The sequence below is a fragment of the Ascaphus truei genome, chromosome 16 (genome assembly GCF_040206685.1).
Source record: "Ascaphus truei isolate aAscTru1 chromosome 16, aAscTru1.hap1, whole genome shotgun sequence".
NCBI lineage: Eukaryota > Metazoa > Chordata > Amphibia > Anura > Ascaphidae > Ascaphus > Ascaphus truei.
In genome coordinates, this window is record NC_134498.1 from 38,485,132 (window position 1) to 38,506,438 (window position 21,307).

General features: G+C 39.6%; 1 protein-coding gene across 5 annotated transcripts in view; it reads right to left on the minus strand.

Moving 5' to 3' along the window:
* Positions 1-20,870, minus strand: part of FGF13 (fibroblast growth factor 13) — a 247,662-nt gene extending 226,792 nt beyond the window's left edge. For 2 of the 5 annotated variants that reach the window (XM_075573244.1, XM_075573241.1), the window contains exons 1-2: positions 20,595-20,870; positions 6,409-6,588 (exon numbers count right to left, since the gene is read on the minus strand). In XM_075573244.1, coding sequence (XP_075429359.1) covers positions 6,409-6,457 — 49 coding nt within the window. In that variant the 5' untranslated portion in view covers positions 6,458-6,588; positions 20,595-20,870. Of the gene's footprint in view, positions 1-6,408; positions 6,589-7,026; positions 7,206-20,594 lie in introns of those variants that run through there. The other 3 variants (XM_075573246.1, XM_075573242.1, XM_075573247.1) reach the window with 3 other exon arrangements.
* Positions 20,871-21,307: the final 437 nt, after the last annotated feature.

Here is a 21,307-nt window from a genome sequence, read left to right on the forward strand (position 1 = left end):
TTTTAACAAACTAATTTAGCGTTTGAAATGCTTGTGATTAATCACTAATGTCCTATGCCAAAAGCATTCTTAAAAACGTAAATCCAGTCGTTCAGAAGATAACAGCAATAGACATCTTACCTAAAATAAAGTTAATTAAAAAAGCATTAGTACTCGTGTCTTCAAATGGAAATCATGTAAACTTCAAGGAGAAGCTAAAGGTTTTGTGAATTATATTACGTCGTTATCATCAAAAGGTTTCCAGATCTAAGAAAAGAGTCACACTTCTACATCATGTTCTCCCAGTTATAACATTACTAAACTAATTACTCTTACACTATTATTGGAAATAATACTGGAAAGTGATCGCTTATTTTGAACGACCTTATTTTTTAAACTAGAAACGTCATTTTTTTTTTTTTTTTGTAAATTAAGAAGCATATGGCAATTGAATACTCGCACACTAATTTAGTAGTCTTACAACAGGACATTTACATAAATGGTGTTAGGTAGGATGTGTCCATGGTCAGTGCCTAACAAGATTCCCAGCAATATAATTCAAATGTTCATCAACTAAATGAAGAATAAAAAAAAAAGTTTAAAAAGACTCCCTTATTGGTATTGCAAGCCTTGAACATTAATATAGCATGTGTTATACACATGCCCTCTGTCATTGTGTCCAGTGTGGCAATAGATTTAAAAAAAATCAAGGGTCACCTAGGCATGCCAGGTGTCCAGTATTGAACCAAACTGTAATACTGAACATGTATGTGTCTGATATGACCTCTCTGGACATGTACAGGCAGTCCTCGTTTTACAATGTTTCGCTTTACAACGAATGGCTTATCCAACGCTATGCAATACATACCTATATTCATTTTTAAAACGCCAAAACGGCTTATCCAACGCTCTTACGATGCTTTGCAAAGTTGTTTATGTGTACATAATATATATATATATCATATAATATTATATTATACTTTATAATATATTATATTATTAAATTACATGATATATTATGTTATATTATATATATAATACAGTATATACACTATATAATTTATGTGTGTGCTGCATATCTTATTGCCGGAGTAAAATATTTTGTGTATTTTAGCATTAAAAATGTCTTCAGGAACGGATCCTTTCATTTAAACAGTGTTCCTATGGGAAAACGTGTTTCGCTTTAAGACGTTTCGCTTTACAACGCCATTTTGAGTAACGCATTGTGTTGGATATCCGAGGACTGCCTGTATGTGTATACAGGTATTACCTCTCTGGACATAGTGAACTGCTCGGCTTGCGGGGGGGGGGGGGGACGCGGGATTTTCCTTAGCAGGGAGAGAGCAGATCTGTTGCTAAGCAGCTGGGCAGCTTCCTCCATCCTGATTGGCTGCTGCTGGGTAATGCAGCCAACCAGGAAGAGGTGTCAGAAGCCTGCGGTTGGGCCAAGGAGAGGAGGAAACATCATGCAGCGGAGAGAGGTGAGAGCGGTGTGTTTGTGTGTCTCGCGCGTCGCACCTTTCACCATTGTGTCCAGTATTTTTTGAGAACTCACCTGGCAACCCTAGGTGTCTGGCAGGTGCCGGACCAGACCGAAGAGACAAGCCTAATGAACGGGGTCCCAGAGATCTATCTAGCCGCCCAGCTGAAACACCAAAGGACCATCCCGGCACAAATCCCAAGGTTAAGGCTTGATTGAAGGAGATACTCACAGACTGGGTGGCTGCTGGAGGTAGGTGTGAGCGTGTTGCCTGCCGGAGAAGTACCGAGGAACGAAGACGGTGCACAGATAGAAAAGCGCAGAAATAGGTCTGGAGAGAACAAGTTGAAAAGGACCACTGGGTCTTTCTAAGGCCACGTCCATTCATACCGCAATGTCGCGTGGGCTGGGAACTAAAGGCCATACCTCTATGAGGAAGGCCATAGAGCGTGCAAATGCACGTGCAATGGAGTGCGACCGTACGCGTGATTCTTCGCTCGACAAATTCTTTTTTATTTTGTCGCGCAACGCCCGGGCGACGTGCGCGGTTCAGCCATTGAGGGTGAACCAGTCACATTGCTTCTCCTCCAGATCCCACCGGCTGCCTCTGCAGCAGGAGCGCGTGACGCGTCACGTGCTCACGCCTGCTATATCCGAGGCCTAACGAGTTCCACTCTGAGTAGCGCTTTATAAAAGAGTTTGATAAAGCGCTACCCAGCGCAAAACACGTTAGAGAGACCCAATGGTCCTCCGTTTTTAATCCATGAGCTAAATAAAATAACCTTTTATTTTTTTTTCAATTTGTGCTTTGTAGACCCATTTTTGCGTTTCTCGCCTTTCCTGCTCTCCGTTCCTTTCCCTAAATAAATCGGACATCGTTGCCTTCTATTCCCCAAAATAAAACATTTGGGTTTGCTCCGTATGTAAAACCAGAGAAGTACACAAGCTCTGATAAAGCGAATAATTCCAGTCTTAATATCCACTATTTTCTGCTAAACTAAGTGACTGTGACAGTACCTACTCTTATCTCCTATTCTTACTGAGAACTTCAGCATTGCAGATTGTAATTTAAGATTCCATGTGATTATCTGTAGCTTTTGAATGTTCCATAATTTTGAGCCAGTGGCATGAGACGAAAGATGCAGCTAGTCCACAGCAAACCTACGTTACACTGCATTTTGTAACAGCAGTTTTATGAAACTTTCTATTTCCATGGGCTAGATTTATACAAAGCCAAAATATACTTCAACTAACATGGTAGAGTGGCATAGAAGACGGGTTATATACAAAAGACAAGTCAAATACAAAAGTACTATTTTACCTTGCTGTTGAAACCATGTCATATTACATGTAAATATGTAAGGTGCAATCTTTGCAAAATGTTCATTCAGCTAAATGTTTACATATTTATTTCATTTTTATATATCAATTATGATGACTCTGGTTTTTTTTGTTTGCCTTCCTCTGGATCAATAAGAAAGTATAGATATAGGATAAAGTATCTGGTGTATCTGTATTCAGCATAGGTTGAACTTGATGGACGTACGTCTTTTTTCAACCTCATCTACTATGTAATTATGTAACATGTAATTATTAAACAGCATAGCGCTGATTTTCATTTAAAGAAAAGATAATAGGTTAAAATCTACTGTACACATCTGTACTAATAGGTTGTTTCATACAATGCAGCTATAAGGAGGCATTTGTCATTTTTTCTCTCAATGTAAAAATTAAATAGTACAATTTTTTTAAAAAAAAATAGGAAATCAACTATTCCAAAAATGCAGTAACAAACTGACACTTATTCTACAGCAGTGAGATAATTTGTATCACTTAATGTAAAACAAACAGATATATTAAACGGTAACTTTTCTGTTTCACACAAACAATTGCCTTCGGGTAAACTACCCATGTGAAGCTACGTTCTACTGTATATCAGGGGTGCTCAACTCTAGTCCTGTGCTGAAGCTGGGCTATCCTTAAAACCTGACCTGTAGAGGGGGGTCGGTTGTGTCGGGTACTGGAGTTGAGCACCACTGTTCTATATTGCAGCTATACTGTACCTGTAATCAAATGTGTAACATACTGTATACACGTAGAAGTGCCATCAAGCGGTCTCCACTTTTATTAGTGTTTCAAATGCAAGTGACTGCGATAAGGAAATCACTTAGGTAAGTGAAACGCCTGGGAATTTTGACTTGGAGGATGAGTTAGGCGATACCTTTTTTTTATTTGGACTAACAATTGATATTATAAGAAAAGCTTTCGAGAGTTCTCCTCCCTTCGTCCGGTCAGCAACACTGATTTACAGAGATTCAATGAGTTTAACACAGATGTAAAAACCAAACAAACAGGTAACAGTCTGATGTGGAGAATACATTGCAGAGGGTAAATAAACAGACAGGGCAATACATGGATGAAAGGGTTAGTGAGCTATTTGGACAGCATGTAAGACTATATATCCATCAGCAGCGTGAAGGGGTTGTGCAGTGAGAGAGAAGGGTTTGAGGTGGGAAATTAAAGCGGTAGTAAGAAACATTACAAAAAAATCTGATAATGTGTAAGAAACCCCATAACCGCATTAAGTCCTCTTATTTTAACGTAGAAAAACATTATCATTTTAAGTTCAAATGTTTTTCCTTCTTGAGAGCTTTTAAACATTCCTTTGAGAATGTTGATGTTTAAATCATTAGCCTTAGAGAATGTTGCTTTGCAAAATTAGCAAGAATATTACGACCTTTTGCATAATTGTTTTTTTTTTAAGCCAGGGGTGGGCAACTCCAGTCCTCAAGGGCCACCAGCAGGTCAGGTTTTCAGGATATCCCATCTTTAGCACAGGTGGCTCAATCAGTGGCTCAGTATTTGACTGAGTCACCTGTGCTGAAGCAGGGATATCCTTAAAACCCAACCTGCTGGTGGCCCTTGAGAATTGGAGTTACCCACCTCTGCTTTAGGTGCTTGATCTAATTCTAAAGTATCTGATTTCCAATGAGATGCACTGTGTTTGTATTTCTGTAAGTATGCACCATACAGCATGTGAAATACTGCAGAATGGGATACATCACTATACCTACACCCTAAGCTTGCCATATAAATGCTTAAATTAGCTGCTGCATATGAAAATGTTGATACTCTCAGTTTTACATAAATGAATCATACCTTCTGGTGGCTTATCCATTAAAGATTACTAGGAAGGGTTTAGATGATAAATGACTTCCCTACAGGCATGAAATACAACAAAATCCCTTTCCTAAGTAAGGTCCTAAGAGATTTAACAAAACTGTTCACATTTAAGGACTGAAAGATGTAAACGGTGTCTTGCAGCACTAATAAGCAGTAAACAAATTTCAGACTGTTTTAGTGGTTTTGTTTTTTACATGTTCCCCTTTATTAATTGATACAATTGTTATTTGATAGCACTTTGTCATTTTTAGGAGATAGTTGAAATACAGTAGGCACTGAACAGTTTCTGATTGAATTAGTGGTGTGAATTGCAGTGCCATTGCATCAAATAAAATTTACAGTAAAAGGTTGTGTATGCTGCAGTCTGTCCATAATGCTTCACTGTACTGCATCATATTATTAAACACAATGCCTGTTATATTCTAACAACTAGGAACTAATGGCCATAGTCATTTGCTTTGCATTGTATTCAGATGCAGTGCAGATAATTCTGTTTTATTCCATACACTAGACATTACTATTTACATCTGCTGACTCAGTTAATAAATCTTATGAATATTCCTCATCAACCCATCTTGCAAAATCCTCAATAGCTAATTTACAGCACATCTTAACAGTTTGTCATGTTATAAGCATGATCTTGAAAACTGCAGTATATTCAAGAAACAGCATGTCTGAGACAGCCACCATGTGTTATTTATCAGATCTGCAAATAATTCCTGCACATTGTCATTTAAATGCACAGTAAATACACAAAATAAATCCCTACCAAATATAGAAATAGTGTACACTTGTGAACAAACTAAACCAACATTTTCTACCTCCCCCCCCCTCCTTAGGGAAAAGTTTGTAGAGTATTTCCAATAAAAAATGTGTTTCAACAAATCAATGCAGGGAGAGCAGTGAGTTTGACCATTGTATGTTATGTTGTCTGTTTTTGCTTTTTGATAATCACACACCACCACAAACTTATTTAGACTTCACTAAGGGCTCCAAGCCTGCACCAGTGCTGCAGCTGCATCTGAAGATGCAAATTAAACAAATGCAGTTGCAGTGCAACACCCCTCTCCTCCCCCACCTCTTCTGCCCTCCTCGTCTCCATGGCAATTGTCACCCAGTTTACATCCAGCAGCTAAGCCAGTCGATTGCATGGTAATGGGGGGGCACACATCCTAGCAAACATCCATGCAGGGACTGTAGGGACAGTAGCTCCTTAATGTGACACTGGAAGATTAGCAGTATTGAACCAGCACAAGGCCAGCTGACTGCTGCACGTCACTGGTCCCTCAGCTCCCCCCCCCCCCCCCCCCCCAAGCAAACTGAAACCGACAAGGCTTCCTCTCTGTTATTTCCCCAGGAGTATTAACCCCTCTCTTGCTGGGAGACAGCACCACATTACAAAGGCATGCAATGGTTAATGAAGGAGAATTTATTTGTAACGATGTTGACATCATGCAGCCTTTACCTTGACACGACAATGCAGAAGGTGGACACCCAGAACTTCTAACCACAAGGGTGCCCAGGTGATGGGACATGGTTGAGTGACCACTTACATTACAAGGTGAGGTCACACTGCCCCAGTGGTCATCGATTATATAAAATGCAACTGATGTGTTTGTCCCTCATTGGAATAGCTTTCTATTCATCCAGTTAGTGTCACAAACCAAGCACACAGACATGATCAAATCAAAAAGAAGGGGTTTCAAGGAAAGGTCACCATCTACTCCAATATAATTCTCCCATTTACTTCAATATGAACTGCTTACCCTTAGAAACATCCTTGTCTTCCTTAGGCTTGATCACCTTTCCACTCATAGATCCCAGTTTGCTTGTAAAAATTCCCAAATGTGATCGAATTCTTCTTGGATTGGATGCAGATGAATCTGTCAGACAGTCCTCCTTGGTCCCCCCCAGATGTCTCCTTGTGGCGGTCTTTGTCCAGATGACTACAGGAGAAAGGAGAAAGGTGATGACAGGGACCCGATCAGGTTGTGCCTCTAGCTCTCACACTTCCTGACTACTGTCCATGGGATCCGAGCAAAGAGACAAAGAGACGTTTTATAGCCAATTTCCCAGCCAGTAAACCTCTCCACCCTCCCCAACTAAGAGCCATCATCACTTCAAGTCTTACCCAGGGAAATACATACAGTACATGCATGGCTAAAGATGGATGAGAAATGTAACATGTTCTAGTCCAGAATTGTCAATTTCATACAACAACAACAAAAAAGATATACTGTGGGTATACTGTCGGGCAGCGAAGGGGTTAATTATATGTGCACAAAACCCTGCATTCTGGCTTGTATGTCAGCATAAACCACGACTGTTTTTTAAGTGTCAGTACTGGGGCTGATCTCTCTGACTGGGTGCTGCTGGGTGCTTACCTTCTCCTCCAACTCTCTCTCTCAAGTAAATGGGACTAAGAAAGATGCTACTGCATAGAAATGAGTGCAGGAGGAACACAAAAGCTGCCTGTTGTAGTAAAAGCTGCTCTAACAGGAGCTTGCCGACGTCAGATCAGACAGCCACGGCTGGAAATGAGCTGGAAATAACCTCCCCAGATCCTCCTCCTCCTTCTAGAAATAGAGGGAAACTGGAGGTCCGCCTCCTGCTCCTGTTTTATGGACCACGCCAGCAGGACCAGTGTGACGAGAGAGCTGTACAAACCCCACCCCTGTGCTTCTTCTGGATGGGTCAGGTCCTGTGAGGTCTCCCCATGTACCTTTCATCCCTCCCCAATTCGTGTATGTGTGCTATCTATCTATCTATCTATCGATCTATCTATCTATCTATCTATCTATCTATCTATCTATCTATCTATCTATCTATCCATATATTTGGGAGGGGGGGGCTCACACTTATATATAGTGGTGCACACTTAAATAGTATGTATATATATACACACACACACACACACACACACACACACACACACACATATATATATATATATAAAAAAAAATATATATATATATATATGTATATAGAGAGTAAATAAAAAGATCAAGATCACTTGAGAGCACATTCACATGACTTAGGCAGGTCTGCAACCCTGCCTTTCACCATTATCCCCAGCATACACTGCAGCAAGGGATTCTGGGAAATGACATGCAAATGAGCACACAATGTGTCACCTTTTGTCTGAAAAATCATTGTTACATGGAGCCCATATAACTAATGCTCGCTTTAAAGCACAGCATGGGAATTAGATGCAAAGCCAGAGAAACCATTCACAGACATGTTTCAACCTTAATGGGTGTCATCATTGTGAAGTTGGTTGTACTGTTGGCTTTGCATTTTCAAGACTGTAGGGTTTACCAAGTGGAAGCACTGCATGCTGGGGATAATGGTGAAAGGCAGGGTTGCGGACCTGCCTAAGACATGTGTATGTGCCCACTAGTGATCTTTTTATTTGCTATATGCAATACGGTGGAGGTTTCCTGTTATTTTTATTTTCTTGGGGGGGGGGGGTGTATATTTAGTTAAGTTATGGTGGGTAAAAAAAAGTGACAAAAACCCTCCACAGCAAAGCATATAGCAAATGGAAATATTACTGTATGCTCATGTGCATGTCTTAGACAGGTCTGCAACCCCGCCTTTCACCATTATCACCCAGCACTTCCACTGCAGCAATGGATTCTGGGAAATGACATGCAAATGGACCCCCAGTGCCACCTTTTGCTTCAAACCATGACATGGTCCCCTGCAAGCTAATGCTTGCTGAATATCATGGCTTTTTAGCACAGCCTGGGTTAAGATGCATAGCCAGTAAACCCACCCACAGACAGCCGTTTCAACCTTATTGGGTCTCATCAGTGTGAGGTTGGTAATCCTGATTTTGCACAATGAAGCAGGGATAGATTTCACCATACTTAGTTAAGTTATGGTGGGTAAAAAAAGTGACAAAAACCTTCCACAGTAAAGCATATAGCAAATGTAAATACAACTGTATGCTCATTTGCATGTCTTAGACAGGTCTTTCACCATTATCACCCAGCACACAGCGCTTCCACTGCAGCAAGGGATTGCTGAAGGGATTGATGCACACACGTATATAGTATGGACCAGACATGTATATGTTTTTGTATATGTATATATACAGCATATGTTACCATAAGAAAAGAGACAGTACTCAGTAAGTAATCAAATAAATAGTATATTAGATATATGACACACAAACCAACGTTTTGATCCGCACAGGGGGATCTTCCTTGGGCGCGGGGGGGGGGGGGGGGGTTGGTACACACACACTAGTACTGCATTGTTATGATAATCTTATTTGGGCCGGGGCAATGCATCCCTACCCCCCCATGAGAAATACAGATGGATCTGGTCATTTCCCCTATCCTCATGCCCTTTTATTTACATCCTATTCCAGATGTTCCACTCTGTGAGATAAAAGAGCCACATTCAGCTGTTGACACTGAGTCTATACTGTAGGAGACCACACTGCACTGGCTGGTGTAAGGGATGCAGTGTGATTCTGATTAACCCTTACAATGCTGCTAGGACCGAACCAGCCAGCAATAATGCTCTACAGATTAGGGATAAAATACCCACATGGCTTTTAATTGGATTTCTAGCATTATGCTTCTTATAAATTAACAATGTTTTAATGTCCTTGTCCATCCATTAAAAGGTGCAGAATATTGTAGCTTCATAAGAATCCTTTAGGTTAGTCTTAGCACATCATTTGCCTGGCTATGAACATTGATCATATTATCAATGAAAAGTAACACCACTCAGCAAAGGCTGAGGAGATGCATATGCTTAAACACCCGTCAATGTAACAGAAATATAGCATATAAATAACGTGTGATATCTCAGTGATCCTTTCAGCATTCCTTGTTAACTCTTTCACTAACTGCCAGCAATACGTGACATTGTAACTCTCAATGTACTATCTTGAATGACACTCTTCGAACTTCTCTGCTTGCAAATTAGTCTACTATAAAGGTAAAGGTGCATACTAAGCAGTCTTTGTCCCATTTATCCCTAGTTCACTAAATAAACAATTGACTTTCTTCTATTTCATTATTTTCATATGGCCCTGACTATATACTCTGCGCTGTATAAAATAAAATGCAACAACCTTGCGTTTTATGCGTTCGTGGCGTGTTATGCGTTCGTGGCGTGTTATGCGTTCGTGGCATGTTATGCGTTCGTGGCGTGTTATGCGTTCGTGGCGTGTTATGCGTGCCTGGCTAGAATGACACGTTTATACTGATTGTTATGGTGGCCTTTTCCTTTGAAGTCTATGTCATTTCTCACTGATGTTCCATTAATCTCACTGATTTGGAGTCAACTTCAATGGAATATTTCTGATAAAAAACAGTACTTTTCTGTGTGTGTGTGTGTGTGTGTGTGTGTGTGTGTGTGTGTGTGTGTGTGTGTGTGTGTGTGTGTGTGTGTGTGTGTGTGTGTGTGTGTGTGTGTATAGAGGACTTTAATGTATTTACAATATTATTTTAACAAACAAGTACTGTACAGTAAAAGCACAAATGTAGAATATCATGTTTGTAAAAATCAATATGACTATTATTGGCCAGTAATGCCTTGTTCTTCTGGGATTATTTCTTAAATACTTAAACATATAGATTTGTTATGTTTCTCTTAACTATTATTTTATTGTGTGTAAATTCAATTTTTTTAATCTGTACAACTGAGTGAAATAAATTGGATTAAGATGGGAAGCAGTAAACCAGAACAGGTGTTAATAACTGGATGCCTCTGTATCCTGTAGTAGCCAAGGTTTGGGATGTACTAGCCGTGGGTGAAGAGGAGGCTTCTACTAGCCTGTCTTGATGTAATTTCTAATTAAATAGAGAAACGAACCTTGTGATGTACAACCATCTTGCATACAGTATGTTAGTTTCTTGGTGAGGTTGTGGAGTCATGTCAAGTTAAATGAAGTCTCCTTCCCCTTTGTGTTGTCAGTAGGACTTCTGAGCTCATCATGATTGGAAGAAACTGTCACTCACATGAGGAGTCAGCTGGATGAGGTATTGTACTACTGATTGCATGCAAGAAACAGTACGTAGATGAGTGTGACATTTCTATTTACTAGAGAGTAACATACATAGAATATGGTCTATGGTCTCTATCTATATATGTGTGTATATATGAGAGAGAAAGAGCGAGAAAAGGAAGGAGAGAGGAGAGGGAGAGATGAAAAAAATCCTCCACTGTTAGCATATAGCCAATAAAGAATATCACTTGTAAGTACAGTACATTCACATGTCTTAGACAGGTATGCAACCCTGCCTTTCAACCATAATCACCTAGCACAGCGGTGCGCAAACTGGAGGGAGCGAGACTGCCTGCGGGAGGGCGCGCGGTTTACAGAGGCCCCGCGCGCTTCCAGAAGACACTTAAATTAAGTGCCGGGGGAGCTGCAGGGCCTCTGTAAACCTTTACTTACCTTGGCTCCACACACGTCGCCATGGCAATGTGGCGTCAAATGACGCTGCGAGGTCATGTGCTGTCACGTTGCTGTGGCAACGTGACATCATGACGCCGGAGCTGAGGTAAGTGGGGGTGAGTGGGGTGCGGGGGGAGGTGACCGCCGGCAGGGGGGCGCAAGGAAAAAAGGTTACACCCCCCTGACCTAGCATACAGTGCTTCCACTGCAGCAAGGGATTCTGGGAAATGACAGCGAGCATTTGCTTATAAGGGTTCTATGCAAAAATGGCGTTAAGGCAAAAGGTGTGCCCATTTGCATGTAATTTCCAAGATTGCAGACCTAAGACATGTGAATGTGCTCACAAGTGATATTCTTTATTGGATTATATATATATATATATATATATATATATATATATATATATATATATAATCAAAAAATAAATAGATGATACCGTTCTGTGGCTAACGAAATGCTTTTATTTGTGCGAGCTTTCGAGATACACTGATCTCTTCTTCCAGCGATGTTACAATGAATGAAGCAAAAGGTAACATCGCCGGAAGAAGAGATCAGTGTATCCCGAAAACTCGCACAAATAAAAGCATTTCGTTAGCCACAGAACGTTATCATCTATTTATTTTTTGATTATTGAAGCTCGGCTAACACGGTACTGATACCTCTACATACATACATACATATATATATATATATATATATATATATATATATATATATATATATATATAGATATATATATATATATATATATATAAAGAAACTCCACTAGTTTAACTTGCTATTGGTTATAACAGAACCCCAAGGAGAGCACTCATCTAATAAGTAGAATGAAGCCTGGTGTACCAGAATCATGTGACTGTGGGTGGACTTGAGTGATTTAAAACATGTATATTTATTTGAGTCTTAACTCAGAACAATAAAATAATGGGGTGAGGAACGCTGTGGATCAGATTGAATACTCTGAAAGACCAGTGTACAGCGAATTAAAAGGGGGACAGGATGAACAAAAATATGAACCACTCTGCTGTCTAAACTACTAAAGTGTGCTAGGGCTATGTGTCCTATAAATACCACCACACTTAATACTAGGCGGTATAGATATGGTCCAAGTTAGGATGTATGGGCAGACCGGTGCCACTATAAGGTAGTATTACCAGTTGACACCTATTAAGCTCTATATTTGCCCAGGTCAGTACTGGTCAGTAGTTTTGAAAGGGGTGCACAGATAGTGCCTGTTAACAGATTATGATCCAGAGCACGAGGTCTGAATGGATGTTTTCACAATTATTCACAGTAGGAATCTTCCTAATGCTGTGTCACACAACAGGCACTACTTGTGCACTGTTCTAGATAAATACTGATTTTCGTCTTATACTGTCCCGATGGGTGTGTGACTGTATGTTCTACACTGAGGGACAGCACACATACACCACCGAGCATCTGTTAACATCAAGTCCCCACAGGACACGGAGTATATATGCACACAGGTCCTATGTATACAGGCACAAATCATGCACTATTCCAACAGGCATGTACCCTGTCTGCTGCACTGCCTGACACACACATGACACATCTTCATGTAAACAGACACTACATGTGTACTGCTATAGATATCACTGATATCACTATGCCTTACTACACTGTGTGACACAGCATTAGGAAGATTCCTACTGTGAATAATTGTGAAAACATCCATTCAGACCTTGTGCTCCGGATCATAATCTGTTAACAGGCACTATATGTGCACCCCTTTCAAAACTACTGACCAGTACTGACCTGGGCAAATATAGGGCTAAATAGGTGTCAACTGGTAATACTACCTTATAGTGGCACCGGTCTGCCCATACATCCTAACTTGGGCCATATCTATACCGCCTAGTATTAAGTGTGGTGGTATTTATAGGACACATAGTCCTAGCACACTTTAGTAGTTTAGACAGCAGAGTGGTTCATATTTTGGTTCATCCTGTCCCCCTTTTAATTCGCTGTACACTGGTCTTTCAGAGTATTCAATCTGATCCACAGCGTTCCTCACCCCATTATTTTATTGTTCTGAGTTAAGACTCAAATAAATATACATGTTTTAAATCACTCAAGTCCACCCACAGTCACATGATTCTGGTACACCAGGCTTCATTCTACAGCGGATGAGTGCTCTCCTTGGGATTCTTTTCCTTCCATGTACTCCTTAACGTTTTACCCCTGATAGTAGCACCTCCACCAGTCTAGTCCAGTGAGCAGTAGCGAAGGTTTCCCCTCCCTTCCCATTTCCCCTTCCCCCTCCCCTTGTCCGGTATTGGTTATAACAAAAAGAAAGCAGTTTCATTATAATGTATAGAAAAAGTATGTTTAACATTAAGCCCCCAATTTAATATGCTATGAAAATGCCTTCCCCATGATGGAGTAGAGTTTAGCTCATTCAAGGGACTCAAACCTTCCTCAGCGCTGGGAAGCAGCTTCACGGCATACTGAACAGGAGCCTAAGTGTTTGCCACATTGCGGGGTCTGACAGTCCAGGGACCCCATTGGGCAGTAGCAACGCCATGTGCTAGTTGCTTGTTTTCCAAGAGAGATGGTAGCGATCTCTGAGCCCATTCTGGGAGGCTGAGGAAGGGAAGGGGAGGTTTTCACCTCTACCGTTCCGACATCGGTGACTCCCAAGGAGAGGTCACGTAACAGCGAAATGCCACCCTGGTGCCACGTCCACTTGGGCACTCACTAGGATTAAGGAACAAGTGTTGGATACTCAATCTCATTTGTTGTCGTGCTCGTCTCGCAAGTTTTTGTTTTGACGGAGTTAAAGCCGCTCAACATTTCTGAAATTCCCGAAACAAGCGCCAATAATTCTAGAGAAGAAATGTAACTTTATTACAGTTCTAATAAGTGGGACTGCGCCTGTAATATTTCATTTGTTTCCAGCAGTTGTTCTCAGACATGCTCTCACGCTGACTTTTTATTTGACAGCCTAAAAATACCAGTGTTACCTAACTAATACCCCCCCCGTTTGGGGGTAATTCATTAAGGTGCTATAGTGCACTACTGCAAAAAAACGCCTATTGACTTGAATAGGATATTAGGTGCGGTATTGCAGAATCGGCACTTTAATGAATTATCGCCATTGTCCGTAACAATGACAGAATCTGTAATTTGTGCCTTCATGGGCAAGAAAACCCATTGGAGAAGCAACTACGAGTTTGGGACATAGCTCTTTGTGGTTTAATTTCTGCTGACGTTTTTGCTTTGGTGTGAATGTAAACAGTACAGACTCAGCACAGGATACGCACTGTACTGCAGAGGGGTGAGAGGCTAAGAAAGTGAGGAACTGTAAGGCCCCTCAATGGCATACACTGTGAGGATGGATTCCCCGTGCTGGAGAAGGTTTTAGTCCCATTAGAATGGAGCTTATCTAAGGCCGGAGATTCACTAAACTCTGATAATGGCTTTCAGAGCTCAATCCATTGACTGGAAGAGAAGTTAGTGCAGGATCGAGCACTGATACACCCTTTCGGAGCTTAGGGAATTTCCCCCCAAGGTCCCTAGTCAGTAAGCTATGAAGCAGCTTCTCCGTGTCAGGGAGTTGCAACCATGTTCCAAATTTTCCACAAGATGTGATCTTTGCTCCATAATGTTATTTACTGTATATTTAATAGCGTTTCCCAATTTTGCATTGAAATTCTAATTTTGAACAGAACGACTGGAAACTAGTATATCATATTCATACTCTAAAGCAAGGGTGCTCAACTCCAGTCCTCAAGACCCCCCAACAGGTCAGGTTTTCAGGATATCCCAGCTTCAGCACAGGTGGCTCTGAGCCACTGATTGAGCAATCTGTGCTGATGCTGGGAAATTCTTAAAAGATGACTTGTTGGGGGGTTCTTGAGGACTGGAGTTAAGCTCCCCTGGTCTAAAGTAGCAATAATAGGTTCTGAATTAGTAAGCAGATGTAGAGAATAAAATCATATCAGACATTGCTGCGGATTGGGAAGCACCATTTATTTTAATAAGCGCATACACGCCAGTCTGGAATGAGACCTATGTGACTGGAAATATTTCACACTGTGGCTTGATGAGAGTCTCGAATACCAAATGTAAACAAAGGAATTGTATTTAGCTTCTCTCTTCAAGTATCAGGCAGTGTAAAATCGTTAACATATAACCCGCTCAGCATAGTTCTCCTGACATAGAATTAGGATCCCTTTTTTCTTGCATGTTGGAGAGAGAAGTATAATTGTTGTTTTATATTAAATTTATTTGTTCTATATATACCATGTTGTATGCATTTAATACATTGGTCCGCAAAGCTATTATTTGTTAAAGCAGCTATGTGTACCTGTTGTTTTTCTTTATTTGTGTGTTTTAATTACCAAAATGGGTCTCCGCAGAGGTGATCCATGTTCCTCCGACCTATGGGACTTGCATAATTCCCAAGATATCAGCTTTTTTTTTTTAATGCTGGGCGTGTCGGTTTCTGTTTTATTTGACAGATTAATTGTAGGCGGTGATAACTTTAATGGAATCAAGATTATTGTTCTTCATAGATTAAAATATAGTTTAAAGAGCGTCCGAAACATCGTAAAATTTTTTTTTTTCTTCAGGTGTATTATTAAACCACACAATAGCATCATTCTGGAATGGGACTATTAGCCGCAGTCGTTTAGCTGCGGCCGTTTCAACCCTGGAGGTAGGTGTTAAGGGGTTAGGGCAAGGGGTCAGGGTTTTATTTTTTCAGGTAAGGGATTATGGTTTTGCATTTTTGGGTAAGGTAATGTTTTTAGAATAAGGGGTTATGGTTTGGGTTAAGTTGTTATGGGGTTAAGGCTTAGATTTTTAGGGTAAGGTGTTAAAGTTTGGGTATTAAGGGTAAGGGGTTAAGGTATTTAGGGTAAAGGGTTAAGGCTTGAGTATTTAAGGTAAAGGGTTAATGCTTGGGTTTTAGGGTAAGGGGTTATGGTTTGGGTTTTTAGGGTAAAGTGTTAATGTATTTAGGGTAAAGGATTTGAGTTTTTAGGGTAAGGGGTTAAGATGTTTAGGATTAGGGGTTAAGGATTGGGTTTTTCGGGTAAGGTGTTACTATATCTAGGGTAAAGGGTTAAGGCTTGGGTTTTTGGGGTAAGGGTTTAAGGTGTTTAGAGTATGCAAGTGGTTTTAGGGTTAGACGATAAATTACATGTAAATCCCTGATTTCGGGGGGATTACTGCTTTTATATTTTGGTTACTATGAACCGAAACACCATATAAAGGGAGGGACCCAGCCACTGTGTGCAAAGTAAAAAGTCTTGCTAAAACTGTTTTTACTAAGTTCCTATCCTATTTTAATTTTCACGTCTTTTGTGAATGAGACTATTTTTCTTTCAGCAAGAAGGCCATGATAGAAGGACCTTGTTCAGAAAAAGGTTTGTGCTATAAAAGGAGTAAGGACACACTGTTCTCCAATTTATATACAGAAAAGTGGTGTAAAACTAGTTTTACAGTATATATAAAAGTGTCACTTATTACCACAAGTACCATCACACAGAATCATATTGACATAAGAAACTGTGATGTTCCTTGTCAATGTGATCCATGTAATGTTAAGGTAACCTCATCTTATATACAGTATCAATTATTCTTCAGATTTATTTTCACATGGGAAAAGTATTCTGCTTGACACAAATGTAAATTGATTTTAGAAGGCTGTGGAGTGTCATAATGACAGTTCAATTTACTCTTTTATCTCCAATCTTATATTACAAATAATTACAATCATGTGGTTATGTACTGTGCTTTCTCTTCCATATGACTCTTCTGGCAACCAAACACACCCGAATAGATGTCGGAAAGAAACCCCCCCCCCCCCTTTTTTTTTAAAGAGACAGTTGAAGCATAAATCCAAGGAGGAAAGAGTTAAGAAGGCTGTAAAGTAATAAAAGCCTTCAACTGTTCTTGTTTCTTTATTATATTAGTGTATGATTATCTGGGATGCATGGTAATTAAGCAAGGAAATGGTATCCATTGAGACGGTAAATGTTAGAGCCATGGTGAGTATCACATTATGGACACAGTAATACGGTCAGAGTGGATGTGGACAGATAAAGAAGAATAGGAGAGATTGTTATCTGGATAAAGTGCATTAAAGCAGAAGTTCAAGCTGCCGTTTAAAAATAAACCAATATATATATATATATATATATATATATATATATATATATATATATATATATATATATATATATATATACAGTATATATATATATATATATATATATATATATATATATATATATATCAAAATAAGCGGAAAAAATTGAAGTAGCGCCTCTATAATATCCTGAGTAGAATGAATTCTAGAAGAAACAATAGCTAATCATGGAAGCGTTTAGTGGGGCGGCTAGATATGGCTGATACACTATGATAAGACAATGTTAATACAATATAAAATGCAATTACTCAACAATTGATCCCTAAAAAAATTAATGTATAAAAATCTAAATTTATTTGATAAAAAATGAAAAAATATATAAAAAATATGTTGTACCAAAAATTGAAAAGTAAAAAACAAAAAATGAAAAAACCTTTAATACACAAAGTCCTGTTCCAATGGCAATGACACCAGGTTCCTGCAGCCCGCTTCAAAGGGATCACCAGTCCCTAATGATATCTGAAAAAAAGAAAGAAAAAGAAACAGGCGCACACCTAGTGCATTACCATAATAAAAATTGTATTAGAGGAACATAAAATCTATAAAATGCCCACTCACAAAAGTACAGCAATCAATAGCATGTATGAGATAGGCTCTCATGTGCCAACAGCTCGATCATCAGTGTCCGGCTCAGGTTAGTGGCGTCGTCACGTGACCTTTTTTCTCTTGCACTCAATGGGGTCCTCACAATATAACGTGATTCTATTTGTTATATATGTTTTCAATTGTTATATATGTTATCACCATGTGTGTTCTATCAATCACTGATTCAATTATATATTGGTTAATTATGTGTAATTACCTCCCTATAAATATCATGGACTGACGTTTGGAGGGTATCCCCTGAAAAAGTCATCATCGATGACGAAACGCGTAGGGCGTGGTTAGATTGCGGCCGCCATTTTGCCCATGAACACTGTTGCTGCTTGCAGTCAGATTTTGGCTCTTGTGTGTGTTTCACGGCCGTTTAACAACAATTCAAAGAACTTTCAAGGCACTGTTCCCTGGAGGGACCTCTCTCGTTGAACACTGAAAGCGAGGAGTTCCGTTTCCGGTTTCGGCTGCACGAGGGAAGGTCACGTGACGACGCCACTAACCTGAGCCGGACGCTGATGATCGAGCTGCTGGCACATGAGAGCCTATCTCATACATGCTATTTATTGCTGTACTTTTGTGAGTGGGCATTTTATAGATTTTATGTTCCTCTAATACAATTTTTATTATGGTAATGCACTAGGTGTGCGCCTATTTCTTTTTCTTTCTTTTTTTCATAATATATATATATATATATATATATATATATATATATATATATATATATACAGTATATATATATTTTCCCTTTAATATGTACATCAATACAATCCACACAATGATAAGTAATTAGCTAAGTTGTCTATCAATCATTTCTCCTGTGATCGATTGGCAAAGATTTGGCTTGGGGTTCACTAAATGGCTGCAGAGGAGTATTGACTCAGTATCTGTGACTTTGTAAATGGTTGCTATAGAAATAAAAAAGGCTTGCTACATGATAATACATTAAAAATGCTACAAGTATTTTCTCATAGTAACGAACTGCTTTATTTAAAATCTTTAGCTTTAAAGAGAATGTGCAGTTAATTTCTAGTTATCTTCTTGTTTATTACTAAACACACGTCTCCAAACAATATACAGCAAACATGTATTCATATTGCGGTGGATCTCCGGTCGTAAGAAATGTTATATTGCCTGGCAACACATCTATAAGATATAAGTAAACAAATCTCCACGCTGTGTAACACCCCCTAAAATGCCCATCCTCAAACCGTAAAGCTGCAGTTTAGGCAATATCCTGCATGTGTGTTTTTTTAATAAATCAGTTCTGTAGTAAGAAAAAATACTTTTAGCATTTTCTGTTTTAAAAAAAACACTTTGAAAGACCAATTTTCTTGTATTCTATTTTAACAAGCATGCTTGTTCCTATAGCAACGATTTACATTCCCCATATTTAAAGATGTCGCCAAACTTTGCCGATCAATAGACGGAGAACGAATTGACCGGCAGCTATGTAGTTTTTTAGGTAAGTAGAGATTACACACATGAAACTATTGAAGTTAAAAAAAAACCTAAAAAAAAAAAAAAAAAACGGGAGCCTGAAATGCTGCTTTAATGGGATCATTAGCATCATGATTGAGCCACCTGTGCTGAAGCTGGGATATCCTGAAAACCTGACCTGTTTGGGGGGGGACGGGTGTTTGGGGGGGGACGGGACTGGAGTTGAGCACCCTGCTGTAGCGTATAAGAATATACCCTGCCACGGAAAAAAGTCTGAACAAGTCTATCTAATATTGCTAACTTACAGTACAATTGATCGCACATTAGTTAAATGTCTGCGGAAAGGCATCAAAAGCACCGATGCAATATTTACTGAAAAGGCGGGTGGGGGAGAAATCTATAATTCATTTTGTTAATCAGGTGCTGCAGCTATAGATCTGTTTGTTTTATTTTATTCCGCTTGGAGAAAAAGCTCCTAGTGACGTGCTCCTTAGGCAAATTAAGAGTACTAAAGTCATTTGATGCAAACCAGTAAAAGAGTTTTTCTGGGACACATAAAAACGCATTGGGCTGCCGGAGGTACGAGTACCTGCAACCCCTGCAAATCTATTTACAGTAAACATTTTCTGAGGATGATGTCCAAGTGCTATAATGTTACCTTAGAGAAATGCAGTCTGCTGCCTACGTATTAGTTCCAAAGAGCAGCACCAATAAGCACTGACAGTATTTCTTTCCTGCCTCTGATGAGAAAATAATCAGAAATAATTAATAGTAACTTTATTATTTAGTCCCAATGGGACTCAAAGTGCTTCACCATTACAGCATTGTGTACAGTTATGCAGCACATAGGATTGTTACAGACACTGTCCCTGCCCTGATGAGCTAGCAATCTATGTTTTTGGTGCCTGGGGCACAAGGAGAAAAAGTGCTTTTGCCCAAGGTCACAAGGAGTCAACACAAGGGTTTGGACCAGGTTCTCCCAGTGACATTATCAGTCAGCACCTTTACTCATTGAGCCACTCCAAAGATTAAGAAAGATACCCGAAGCTGAATTGTCGTGCTCTTTATACAGTCAGCACTATATCAAAGAAAAGAGTTTCAGAATCAACAGAAACTTTTTTTTAAATTAGTTTGTCTAATGTAGCAAATCCAGATATTATAATCTTTAATGCTGAAGCACACACATTTTTACAGGGTTTCTTTTTTTTCTCTTTAACAACAAGCCCAATTCTTATGGATCTGTTTATCCCTTGAGCAGTAAAAAGGATAATTTGAGGTCTGATTTACAGTACTAGCATAGGCAAGTAATAGTTACCTACCTTTACGTGCGAAGTAATGGACAGTCAGTCAGTATTCCCAATTTAGATAGAATTTATAACCAGTGTTGGCGTTATGTGAAATTGTCACACGCAAAGTTTTAAAGATGGCAGCTCTTGTCGATCACATCCTTGGCACATCCTAAGTTGTCCTTTTGTTGTTAATATTGTTAACAGAGAAAACCTTCAGGTTTCTGAAATATGGGATGGGTGTCAGAAGCAATTACCAGGGGGTCACCAGCTGAATGCAGATCACACAAGAGTAAACTGAAAAGTGACAAGTCACAGGCTGTATATTGCTGCTATTTTTAGGGAAACTGAATTCCTCTGACCGTTCTTTTTCTTTCCAAGTTGCTCTAACTAAGTGCAGAACACAGCTGTGTCCAGATCATCTTACAAAGTCTCTGCTAGGTTAAGGAAATACAGAGAGAAAAAAATATGGGTCTAATTTTAATATAAATACGGAGTCGCTTTTATTATTGAGCTATACACACTTTTAAGTGGCCCCATAGAGGTGCACCCTATCTCTTCCAAAGAGCTTACTATCTAATATTGGCTGCGGGAGTATCATGTCTTAGTTGGCACAAGACATGATGGGTGAGACAGTGTTATAGTCCCTGACAGAAGAAGGAGGATGATGAACTATTGATGCTTTGCTTGCAGAGACGGGAGTAATGGAGAACTGTCATTAGGTTGAAAATGAGCAAATAGTTGAT